This window comes from Apis florea, unplaced genomic scaffold, assembly GCF_048593485.1.
Source record: "Apis florea isolate Af1SG1 unplaced genomic scaffold, ASM4859348v1 contig_3184_pilon, whole genome shotgun sequence".
Classification (NCBI taxonomy): Eukaryota; Metazoa; Arthropoda; class Insecta; order Hymenoptera; family Apidae; genus Apis; species Apis florea.
Genome location: NW_028256717.1, coordinates 222,799 through 236,724, shown reverse-complemented (window position 1 = coordinate 236,724; position 13,926 = coordinate 222,799). Strand labels below are relative to the sequence as shown.

Sequence of the window (13,926 nt, the reverse complement as noted above, 5' to 3'; positions counted from 1 at the left end):
TAATGTATTTTACGTTTGTTTCTGTAATTTGAGCTTCAACGAAGTTAAACGAATAACAATTTGTCATAACAACGATATAAATTAATTATCTCTTTGAAGAGTTTGTGATAAATAAATAGAATTATTTCTTCGAAATGATTCATGAAAATTTGTTATAACAATCACTGTCGATAATTAATCACGATCATAAATAACGCAAGAAAATTTTGTAATACAATAAACCAATCAAAATTACCTTTCTCGATGTAAATTTTATATTTTCGTCGATATAATAACGAATGGAATATTGGAATAGTAAGTTTTTTTTTTACATTTTTTTAAAATTGAAAAATAAATTATTTTAACGAATAATAAAGTTCTTTGTATGTAAGAAACACAAACTTCATTTGAGATCAAGAAAAGCATAAAAAGGATATACCTACTTAGACAAGAAGAAAGAAGAAAAGCAGCTTTAGAGAATGAAAATTTTACAGAGAAAGATCATTCCATCATAGAATAACATTTTCGCAGTGAAATCAAATTACAAACATTTACGTATCAAATAAAAGTAACGAACGTTAAAAAAATATCTTCGAATACATCATTATTCAAATAACATTATTCAAGTTAAAATAAAAAATGATAAAAAATAAAATAAAAATTCCACTCGAATAATCATCCAAGCAAAAATTTAGCGCCAATCATTTTACCAAGAAACATTAGCATTCTTAGCATTCAACCACCACGATGCAAAACGAAACTAAATTATCGGTGCTCGATAATCGAAAGTCCATTTTCAATTACTGTTCGCGCGAGAATTCTCCGATTGTTATCGATGAAATTCTTTGCACATTGGCGTGGGAACCATAGGATTCCGGAAGATCGAGAGGGTCAGCGTAGCAAACATTTATCTGGGTCAGTTGAAACTAGTAGCAACTCGAACAAGGAAAGCCGCAGAGTTGCATCGAAATTCCGCCGGTTCCTGACAAGATGAGAAAATCGTTCGTGGTGCACGCTCGTTAAATACGAGGACACATCCTACCATCCATATACTTGCCAAAGCGATTTCGATTATCCTATTTCAAGAAGACAATTTTGCTCCTCGATTCCTTACCGATCGGTGTTTCACATTTGCATCGATGGAGAATCGTGCAACGTTTTAATTAATGTTGTTCTCCAGTTGACCAATTTAGATTCAAATATTGTATTATCGTACGACGATCTTTTCTCGTTTCCTTAAAGATCAATAATATAAATTTAATATAAATTTCCGTCAGGATAATTTTATCCATTGATTTTATATCGGTCCAAATGTGTCCACATTTAAGGAGAATTACGTTCACGTCTTCATTAACATTGTCGTCTGGTTTTAATTGGTCGTACGATATGACAGTGTCTATGTATGAGTTTCTTTCACTCCAAAGATCAATGATTTCGTAAAATTACACATCGTTATCGAAATAATTTTATCCTTCAACGTTTTATATTTATCGCGCATTAGGTTTTCATTAATCATCTGATTTTATAAGATAACAATGTCCATAAAAGATCGCAATTTTTTCTATCAATATCTTATATTTTTTGAAATGAAAATTATTTATCCGTTTCAGAATAGAATATTCTTGAAAATGTAATTGATGCATCGTGAATCTTTTTCTTTTTTTTTTAATTCTTATATAAAAAAACGTATCCATATGTAAGGTGAATTAGGACGAGACATACAAAGATAAAAGAAAGAAATAAAGTAGATTTATTATCGAATGCTTTTATTGAATAATAATAAAAGTCTGTCGAGATTATGATTTATGGAATTTTTTTGTCACATATTTAGCATATTTATGTAATTCTTTTTCTCCTTTTTATTAAACAGTATTTTCTGTTAAGATAAAATTGTTAAAAAAAAAATAGAATAATTTCTGATAAAAGAAAACACAGAATTTTATAAATATTATTTGTTTGTTTTATAGAAAAATTTTCATTTTTTTTTCCTTATTTCCCATTTTGTAAATTTAAATTAAAAGCAGTGTGTGACATTTTAAAAATAATATGGAACAAGAAAATAAAGAAATTCACTCGGTAGGTACTGCTTTCTTTACCTTTCTATTTATATTCATAACTTTTCAAAATAAAGATTTCGAATTTAATCTATTCGTAGAATAACATTGCATTATCATTCTTTCACCATGCTTTTTTTCCACACATTGTATTTAATGAGATAATGAATCTTTTTAAAAGAATGTTCGATAAATCGTGTGAAACATTTTCACAATTTTTATCCAAATAAAATTAAACTTTTATATTCAGAATAATAATCTTGATAGAATATCTCGAACTCACAGTAAAAAAATAAGATCATCTACTGCATAAATACAGTAATCAAAATAGAAAAATTACTGAGGATAATAATTTTAAAATATCTCACGTTAATCAGTGATGTTAACCAGAAACTGTTTCATAATACATAATAACTAAAATTAGAAACACTCTCTTACGTATCTATCGTTTAAGGGCAATGGATTTTGTCTATAAATAAGAACACTGTAATAAAAATAATACAACGATTCTTGATATTCAAAAGTACGTGCAAATATTTAATATATTTGACATAAATTTCGCAATCTTTTATCCACGTAAATAAGAATTCCAGGCCAGACACCTCGAAGAGCGAGTTCACCCCTTGATACCACGAGAATTTCAGGTCCAGAAAATATTTCTGAGGCATGCACGGGTATTTATCGCGACAGCAAACCTTGGAGACGATTGTGCCGCATTCTTCGCAGGAAATTTGATGGGAAGATATCATAGGAAAAGATGTACAAAAGAAGAACGAGGCATATTTTCGAGGAAACATGGCGTGTTCGTGATTGAGTGTACATTTTATTTACCACGTTTGATCGTTTCTATATCTCTTTTCAATTTTCTACTCGCCTCTTTCGACGGAAAGTTGATATTACCTTGGCAAGAAATTCAAATGTTGGAAATTAAATTTGCTCGATATCGTGAACTTTGTGGAAGAATTAAATACAAGCCTTGTTCAATTTCTATAATATAATTACATAATCACAATAAAATCACAGTATTTTTGAAGTTAATAACGAATATTTTGTAAAAAAAAAAAAAAAAAAATTAAAAATTCTTTAATATTTTTCTTTAATATCTCTCTTATTAAAAAAGATAAAAATTGATTGTAGTTATTTTTAATTATTAAAGCTAGTTTTGCATAATTATAAGTACTTAAAGAGATATTAAAATTAATTCCCTTTGGGAAAATAGAATCAGATTTATAGATTTCGTGGTATTATATTATCTAAGTAGATTATACGTCTACTCTAATTAATTCGAAGTTATTCTACACCTTATTCATTGTTTCCTGACACACCTACATCCTCATTCAATGTAGAATTTTAATCTGCTAATGGTTAACATGGTTTTCTATTATCACTTACACAATAACAGTGATTGCTTTCTATAAACGTGATTCACGAAACTAAAATTTCTTTATACATCTTTGTTTAGAAAATTATTTATTTATATATAAAAATTACAAAATATTTTTCTTGATTATAATTTATATTGAAAGTTTGATATTTAAGAAGCATAAATTATAAATGTGTTGTTATTTAAATATATTGATTCTGCTTCTCTGCCATTAAAACAGTAATATATTTATTTATTAAAAGTAACAGTTTCATCTGGTTCATTTTATTCATAAAAATGCATTATTTAATCTTATATCCAATATATTATTAAAATTTAAAGACCAGAAAAGAAAATCTTGGCAAGTTCATTTTCATGCTACTCAGAATTAAAAAAATAAGAAGTTGTCTAATTACACTCGAGAATAGATTATTTTGTTTTATATCGAATGCAAATACAAAATCGGGTTATAAATGGGCATTATAACCGAAATGCGTCGAAAAATAAAATCTATGATGCCTACGTTGAATGAGATAATTGAAATCGCCGAGGGAGGAAGATTTAAATCTCTCGTTTAATTGAACTCATTCTGATCGTGGAACGATTTTGAGCACCCATTTATTTCGCAAATCGTGCCAAAACATTGCGGTCGTATTTCCGATGCAATGAAATTGGAGGAAACCTATTCCTATTATTTTTTCAAAATATTTTAGAATATTTTATAAATCTGAGAGAATAATATAAATCTTAGAAAATAGCATTTTATTTCGCGAGAATGAGACATATATTTTTTTCTTAGGATTGGGAATATTTAATGGAATAAAAAATATAGAATAATAGAAATAAAATGATAATACAAGTGGAATTGCAAAATAAATTTTATGAAATGTTAAAGAGCTAATAGTAAAATATAAATTCTCTGGATAATTTTTTGAAAAAATGAAAATATGTATTATAAATACATTGTTATAAATTTAAGAACGTTACCAATTTTCAAATTTCTAATATACTTCTATATATGAAATTCTTCAAAAGATCAACAGTGAAATTTTTTCCACCAAAAATATATTAATTCGCGAGAATATAAACGTTGCAAAAATAAATCATATAAAGTGCTCTATCAATAGTAGAGCAAATATTTTCAAATAAAATTGAAACGAAAAATAACGAGGAAGGCCAATAACAGAATAAATTCTCAATAAGCTTTACTTAAGCTTGTTTGACGGGGAAATAAATATCGAGAGCCTAATAACTCGTTGAAAGTGATTTCGGTTGAAAATAGTAGTACAATCTAAGTGTTTCGTCGGTGAATCTCGTCTTACAAGAAATGGCGTCTGCGATTCATTAACTTGTTACAAAGCAGCAACGACCGTGGTAACGAAGTTTAGTTCATTTAATTTCCCTTCCATAATTGCTTCTGCAGACATCGGTTCTCTTACTTTCAGATGTCGGGGCTTACTTTCAAATTAATCTGTTATTTGTGCCTCCCGTAGACTTATTCTGCAACTTCTTGGAACGAATTAATTTAAACGGCAATGATGGTTCTTTAATTGCTAACTATAATTGTATGATGATTTCGTTTCAAGTTAATAAGTTTAAATGTGTATTCTATAATTTACAGAATGTACATTATTCGTCATATTATTATTAAAGTTTCTTCTTTATTCATTCGCAACTTCTTTTATTCATTCGTGTTATCAATCAAGAAATTCTTACTTAAATGTTGCAAGGGCGAATAAACGTTGTTTGATAAACTATTGTGTTTCTCGTTGGTTGTAAAAATTGGAGAAATATCGGTTGAATGACGGTTAATCAAGATAATTGTAATAGATGCAACTGGAAAGAAAGCACGAAATGTGACACAGGTTAACACATTCGCTGAGAATTAAAAGAAATAAATCATAGAGAATATATTCGGGCGATAGGAGGGTGCAAAATTGTTCGTTGCACCGTCTTTTCAGCCGAGCCTCGCGATTAATATCATCTGGTATTAATATGCACGCGTGAATCCAGGTAAATGGCTAGAATGAATCTGATTTCAGATTGCAGCATTCAACTGCATTTAATTGTACACAATGTGGTTTTGAATTACGTTGGTAATTATATATTGTTGAAACTATACCTAAGATTTGTAACAATGTTTCTTATTTTTTAATTATTTCAATTGTTATAGTTAACTAACTTTGAACAAATTTTCGAACATCTATCGTTATATGATGATAAAATTTTATAAATTTTATAAACTTAACTTTAGAATAATCCAACAGGAAAAAATTGAAAAATATTTAAAGATTGAATTGTAATATTAATAAAAAAAGAGATTATACGGAATGTTATATTTAAATTCTGTGATATTTTATACAATATTATGATTTATGATATTTGTATTATTCGTATGTCAATTTTGTTTTTAGATATTATTATTATTATGTCAAACCATCGGATTGCAAAGATTAATTAATAATGAATACGTGTAATAATAATAATAATAATAACTATAAATAAAATTTGATAGAGAATCATGTTGTAATATTATTTTTGTTCACGATATCAAAAATATTATTTTAAATTACAAATTAAAAAATGATTGTATATTATTAAACATACATTTAATTTTGTGAAGCATAAAGTAACGAATGAAAAGTAAAGAATTATTAAAATCGGCCAACATTTTCATACGAAATAATCATACGTATCATTTAGCATATCTTCAATACTCTACACAGTAAAAAAAATACAAAAGTGTAAAAGATGAAAAAATATGGAAAATTTGTAAATATACACATCGCGATAATAAACAGAAAAAAATATTTATGTATATTTATATTTATAGATAAAACATGTATTCAAAACATACAAATATATTGCTTTTGGCTTATCAGCTTACGCATTTGCGATTTAATCGATGTTTTCAACCAGGAATCATTTTTAAACATTGAAATTGTTTGTATAAAAAATAATTACGTACCTTGAATTGCAAATTTATTTATTTATTTATTTATTTTTTTTTTTTACCAAAAAACAAATCACGTAAACATCGAGAAAATTTTATATTTCCTATTTAATATTTGACATATTCAAAATGGTTACATTATTTAATTTATCTTATTATATATAAATTGTTTATAACTTATCAATTTTCTAACGAAGACTTCATTTTGCAAACTTATATGAAACTTTTGGAATATCTATAGTAAAGCTACTTCCTGTTTGCAGATCACCTCTATATAAAGGTTGAAACTAGAAAGCTTTTGATCTATTACACTTCCTAATTTAAATTCAAGTTATATTGCCTGTGTGTTTGTATGCATTGCAAGCACAGATTCTGTATATAATATAATAATGAATAATATTAACGAAATGGATAATATATTATCGATAAATACATAATTCAATAATTTAAAAATAATCATACAATTCAAAATTTAATCACGAAATTTAAATCAATATTAATATATTTACAATATTTATTTTAAAAATACACTAAATATTTTTCGCAATGAAAATCATAATTATATGTATACTCTACACTCTTCGCAAATTAAGATAACTATTTTTTTAATTTATATTTGTTTCAAATAATATATAACTTTAATATCAAACTCACCATAAAAACACAGCGAACCAAAACGTATCTTGAACAAAACACCATGTAGCATTCCATCCACTAAAACTAATTTCCAATATTTCTTCCTCACAAGTCAACACGCCATTGATCTACCTCAGAGTTTCTCAACAGAAATTATGTGGCCCTTCTAGAAATTCTAACACGAAAAAAAAAACGAATTGCGAAACTGATTTATAATAAATAAATACAAAGTAAAGCCTCGATTATCCTAATATTCGAATATTAATTATTTGAACGATATAATTACTACGATACTATAATTCAAGAACATGGAGAAAGTTTTCACTCTATGAAATCAACGAACGAAATACTTCTCAAAGCGTAAAAAAAATCTATTGCAAAATCTATTCATGCACACTTTATCTATAAAATTTCTAATTTTAATATAAAAACCCTTAGCCTACCTGTTACACCCCAATTCCGCTACAAATAATCGTACATTAATTTCCTCTCTTAAATACAGAATCATAATTCACTCTTATCTCCCTTTACTTACTTTGACAATAACAGCTTCTGTTGTATCCATCTTTCATAAATTCAAACCTTTTCGAACAGAAAAAAAAAAAAAGAAACAAAGAAAGAGCACGCACGAATAATCCACCGTTGAGAAGAGAGATCGATCAAAAAAATATTGAGAAACCCTGCTTCACCCGCCGGAAGCTTGGCCCGTTCCGGGGATCAGGACACTGGTTTCCTGATCGAAAAATAATGCTGTTTCGCGACAACGGTATTACCTTGCCGCGGCCGTCGTCGTGACGCGATTACAAAGTTGCCGCCAGTTTACATCGAATATTATTAATATGCATGAGCGAATCTTACGAAGCTTGCGCACATCTCGAACCCTCGTGTATGAAAAAAAAAAAATATATATATGTAAAAAAATGAGGACGAACGAAATTTTCCCGCGTTTTCGTGATTTCTCCTTCGTTTCCAAGCAACGTTCTGGAATTCCCTGGACGGGTCCGTGGCAGGAATTCGAACGCGGGTCGAGTGATAAATAATACTGTTGGGAGAGCCTGGTCGTGTTTTATGCATTCGAATCGCGAATGGTCGGCGGCCATTTGTACGCGCCATCCCTCCTCGCATTGGGGGGAGGTGAGAGAGGAGAAGTTTCGAGTTTGCTCGATCGATCAGCTCTCGATTAATTGAAGAGTAAGGACGTGGAAAAGATTGTGAGTGAGCAAGAGAACTTTCTGAAGGAAACTGTCTTTCGACTATATATTGAAATATATAGGATTTATATTATGGAGCTTTTATATTATATAACGTTGTTGTTGGATACTTTTTATTTTTGTTTTGAAAATTATCGATTATTATTAGAAGGATAAAAGAGATGTTACGAGAGACTGTTTTGTTTCAAGTTTTCAGTATCCAGTGAAATTTTGGAATTTTATTTTATAACGTAGCATTATAAAAGAGAATATGAGAATTTTGGAATTCTGTTGTTCTAATCTCACGATCTTTCCAATGTCCATTATTCAATTTTACGAATTATCGGTGTAAAACCTCTATTTGGGTTTTGTGCACGCGAAAAAGCGATGTTTTCACGTTACGTTTTACTGTGTTGATTGATGGACGATTTTCATCGATATGATTCGGTATTTAATCGTTGAAAGCGTCTCGTGATGTTTGGAAAAGGTGTATGAAATATCAGCGTTGAATGGGTCAAATGGATTTCTTATGATACACCGTTTGCTCGTATCAAAGCTTAACCTTATAGCCTTAGATATGCAGGGTGTAAGGAAAGTTCACCTTTAGGTGAATCTATTCTAACCAAAAAATAAACACAAAAATATTCCCTTCGATATATCGTACAATATATGTATCTCCTATTGTACAGTCTTCTTTGAAAAGAAATCCATTGTACATTGTTATAAAAAAAAAAAAAAGAAAAAAAAAGGAAATATTCCAACACTTTTTATTTTAAAATATTAACACATTCTTACATATTATTTCTTGTGTTTGCATTTCTAGAATCAAAAATGTCCCATATTTTCATAAATCTACAATTATAAAGCTCGATAAAACTCAAATATCGAGATCTAGAAAGAGTTATTTCAAAAGATATTCCAGAAGATATTTGGATTTTTTCAATATCTTTTATATAACTCTCAGCTTTCAGCAGAAATCAACTCCGCTTCACAAACTCGAACAAGATTCATGGAGGAATGCGTTAAACTTTGCGCGGATGATGCAAATAATTAATTAGATCGTACGGTCGAATTGCACGATGCGTTGGCCACACCGGAATCGAAATGGCGAGGAATCGAGCGGAGTTGGAGCCCGCCACGATTCCATTAAGACACGAACTTGCGGAATTTTCGACCGAGAACGATTCGCGCAACGATTCGCGGATCGCTCGAGTATGACGAGAATTCGAGCTCGTAAAACGCGTGGATATTAACGGTTACAGGATGGATTCAGAAATTTCTGAATTGCGCGAGAAACTTCCTCGAACGGAGAAGCGCGAATTAATTTAGTGGAAAAATTATTTTGAAGTAGAAATGTCATAGAAGTTAATGATGAAAAAACAAGTTGTTGTGTGCGATTTAATTATCGTAGAAAGCTTTTGCTTGATTAAATTTTGTTGACAGCTTATTCTTTAGAAGGAAGACTAATTAAATGTGTTAATGAGGTGGTATAATATACTTTCAGTATATTTTGTTTTACGCTAGGCTTTAAGAATAATTGTCCTCTTTCGGAATGATCTTTTGCTTTCTATATGGAAAAAAAGAAATAGAATTGGAATGTTAATGAGTAATTTGCTCGAATGAAAAAGCAAGAATTATCCATTTCATATTAAAATTAAAATATCAAATCCAACTATCTTTTCAATACATGCATATCTTCTCTTTAACATTCTCTTATCTCTCAATTACAAAACCAATATACAAGTTCTAAAACTGGGAAGAAAAATTCCCATAGGAGAATTACCCTTTAAAACTTAGTAAGAATATTCGTAAAAATTTAAAATCGAAGATTCCCACAGAAAGAAAAGTATTATTTAACTCTCGAGAGTTCAAATTCTGGAAAAAAGATTCTTAAAAATCTCCTACCTGCATCGCCCCAACGTGAAAACCGTTATCCGTGCTTTTTATTTTTACACACGATCGCATCGTGAGTTGAGATATTTAATTCGAATCCAGGGAATCACAACGAAACAACATCCGTACACCAATATCTACAAGGCATCTTCGAAGGCAACAACAACCTACCGTGAAAAAACGTATTTCCACGCGAGAGTGGAATTGATTGCGCAGGGCGGTTATTCGCCACCGCCCGGTATGAAAGGAATTTTCTACTCACGTGTTTGGTGGCAGTGTATCCGGTGATCTGTTGAAGCTTGCTGCTGACCACCTTCGTCCCAGTCTTGGCAGGTTTCTCGCCCTTGTGCCATATCCCGATCACAGTCACTATGAACGCCACCACCGTGATAATACCGATCAACAACGACAACGTCACGATCTTGCTACGAGGCGATATTACCATCGCCATTTTTCCCTCGTGTTTCCTCGCCAATTTCCCGTGTCACCCCCCACCCCCTAGGAATCGTCGCCAAATCGGTTTAAATCTTTCAACGAGCAGGAGTGGAAAAAACGATCGATCAATAAACTTCGATTAACATCAATATATCATTTATGTATACATATATATCTAGGTATATGAATATATATATATATATATCTCTTTCTCTTTTTTGTTTCTCTTTTAAGGGAATAGGAGCGGGGATTAACTAGAAATATTTCTTCTCGTACGGCCAACGATTTTCAACTTAAGGCTCCCTCCTGTTATTATAACTTTATCACGTCCTCGTACTCGAATATCGACGACGTGTCAGCCGAGTCCTCGTGGACCCTCCTTAAAGTCATCTGGCAGAGTTGTCCGACTCGTCCCCCGGATCGATTTCGTCCAACGAGATCGATCCCTCGATCCACCCGCACCCACTTTCGTCGAGCAGCCGTTTCGAATTTCTTTCTCCCTTCTTCTCCTTTCGATCCCGATTCTGCCCCGTTTCCACCTTCGATTCGATGCTCGATTCGACGACGAAGGCTCCCTCGGCTCAGCTTCCGCTCCAACAATTCACCAAGCTTTCCAGTTTCCCTCGAAGGCAGAGCCTGTTCGAGACCTGTTCGCCCGTGTGCCGGCACTCGTCATCCACTCCCTCCAATTTCCACAACTTTCCAGAAACGATCCTTGATCACGCGTACGAATATCTCACTTTCGATCAAAATTTCGCGGTGAATACACTTTTCGGGAATTTCCGCGGGAAATTTATCGTGGCCCAGAGCGATTCCTTGGGACAAATTCCTTAGGGAACTTTAGAATTTCTTAATCCTCGTAATTTCCAAGCACATCCGCGTGTTAAGCGCACGTTAACATATCATCATTTCCACCACATCTTACGATTTTTAATTCGTCGAATCGCTCGTATACTCCACACGCGTATACTTGATTGCCGATCACCGTTCTTTCTCTCTTTTTATCGCACGAGGAAGATGATTCTTAATACTGATCCGATCGTAAAAACTCCGTTTCATTTACTATATATAACTCTTTACACTTTGAATTATTTCTATATAACAAAAAACATTATCGAAAAAACTTTGCACTGGTTTCGTACACGGATACGATCGTCAATCACTTCTTTTCAATTCCATACAAATTCTTCTTCCCCCGGAGAAAAACAAAGAAACACCTTCGAAACGTTAACAACCTCCCTTCTCCCCTTTTACAACCGAACAAAATCCTATTCTTCTTCTTCTTCTTCTTCGATCACGTTCGTCCGTATCCGTTTTCATAACGCAACAAGCGTTCGTTCTTCACTCGACACGCTCGGCCGCACGAGCGAGCGTACAGTGTGTTTCTGTTTTCACCGCCGAATTCCACGAGGAGACGCGTTCGATGGCGGCGCACACTCGCGAGGATCAACAAGTTTAAACGGGCGCGGGGGATCAACAACAACGAGTCGCGATAAATTCGTCTGAATAATCAACAATAAAGTTCCACGGGGGATTGTTTCAGCAACGAGAGATACATCCTTTCCAACTATTTCCAACTCGGTCGTTCGGGGATGGATTCAACGAGGGCCACCGGAAACGAGGGTCTCGAAAGACCCGCGGCCCCCAAAACTCGTCCTCGTTCCAACGGCCCCTCTTCTGGTCGCGAGGAGGGATGGATTCGATCGCCGTGGAAACTCACTTTCCTAGATGTTATGAAAAACACGTCACGAATTTTTCCAATCAACGATTTACTGATTTAATGGGGATTCGAGTGATCCTCGGTGGATTGTTGCGAGAGAATAGGAGGATCGAAGGGTGGGAGAGAAGTTTTGGTGGATGTTCGTTTCCTAATTTGATTTATTTTTGCTCCTTCTCTCTCTTGGTTGAGAGTGTCTTTTGAGAAAAGAGAGGATTATATATTTATCTCACACATTACGTGGAGAATTTTATGAGAATTTCATGAATTTTTACGTCCCTTCTTTGTGATCTTTTAAAAATGATTGAGTCCAAGAGTAATTTGAAAATTGGTTAAGTGTGCTAACTAAATTTAGTATCCATTTCCTTATTGAAAATTTGATAATCTGTATCGAAAGTACCACGGTAAGGATGTTATAAATTGATAAATTACTTTCGTTTTATAGAAACTTGAGAATCGATGTAAAGGATCTTCTTGAAATGAGAATTTAATCGCTTTAAGAATGGCCTAATTCGCTTTCGGTAATCAATCAACATTTCGCAGTGAATAGATAAAACTGATAATTTGATATTCGTTAATAAGGTTGTACATCGAGACGTTAACGAAGATAAACCGTTTTTGGATAAAGTTTTGTATAACAACGCCTTAGGATTAATGGAAAATTACTAATATCTCTTTAAAGCACAAAACTGTGTCATTTTCCACTCCATTTTATTTTGAATTACAAAAAAGCTTCACTTTTTTTCAAAAAACATCATAAAGTAAGTTTAACGATCTCATAATTTCAAAGTAACCTCGAATGTAAAATCTTATTCTTAATTTAATTACGAATTTAATTTAGATTTGCTTTAATCTGGATCGAAACTTAACCAAAATTAAACATAATCCTACGTCGATTTAATCTACTCCTTGAACGCTTTGGGACCACGTCCCTGAAGAACATTTCCCAAATCCCAAATTCATTTATCCCACCTTTTGGATACAAAATATTCAAAATCGTGACAATAATTACACACTACATCCAACAAAACTCGATATTTGCTGTAAGAATAACGATAATTCATTCATATTTATATATGCGAATTCTTTTCATTTCGTCGACCAGCGTGCTTCGACACGAGAGAACAAAGCGAGATTCGTGTCTTCGCGCGGTGAAATTTGGCCGAGAACAAAACGCGAATTAGAGGCGTGGAATCACGGTGGGGGCGTGCTGGATCTTAAACACAGGGATCAATTTCCCTCCACCATGTTATCGTGGTCGCAGCACGGTAACGGCATTTTCATTCGACGAACATCGCCCGTTATACCGGAGAACGCTATTTTCATTTTGCAAGGTAAAACGCGGATGCTGCGGCCGCGCATGCTAATGGTATCGAAGGACCGTAATGAAAATGAGGAACGCATTAAGCTGTGTTCCAACCACCGTGAATTTCGACAGTGTGACGACTCGTTTCTACATCGTGGATTCGCGCATTCATTAGTTAAAAGAAAATCGTATCGCTGAGCGTGTAAAATTAACATTAAAATTAAGCATCGTTTTACTCGAAGTAAAACTTTTCTTCGAATCGAGGAAGGAGTTTCATTGAAAATATCGTCCGATCTCGTTTAAAATGAAAATTATATCTTTGGGGAAAGTTTATGAGTATGTAGAAACATAATGAGTGGATATCTTAAAGGTTAAAACAAATCTATTAATAAGACTACTA

The 13,926-nt window shown here is 32.4% G+C and overlaps 1 protein-coding gene across 12 annotated transcripts in view; it reads right to left on the bottom strand.

Annotated features, from left to right (window-relative positions):
* The window catches only part of Mp (collagen XV/XVIII-type protein multiplexin), a 334,556-nt gene that overhangs the window by 138,728 nt on the left and 181,902 nt on the right, over positions 1–13,926 (bottom strand). For 2 of the 12 annotated variants that reach the window (XM_086910422.1, XM_086910423.1), the window contains exon 1: positions 10,331–11,958. The exons of the other annotated variants lie outside the window; for them this stretch is intronic. In XM_086910422.1, the coding sequence (XP_086766548.1) occupies positions 10,331–10,519 (189 nt within the window). In that variant the 5' untranslated portion in view covers positions 10,520–11,958. Of the gene's footprint in view, positions 1–10,330; positions 11,959–13,926 lie in introns of those variants that run through there. 12 annotated transcript variants of the gene reach the window in all.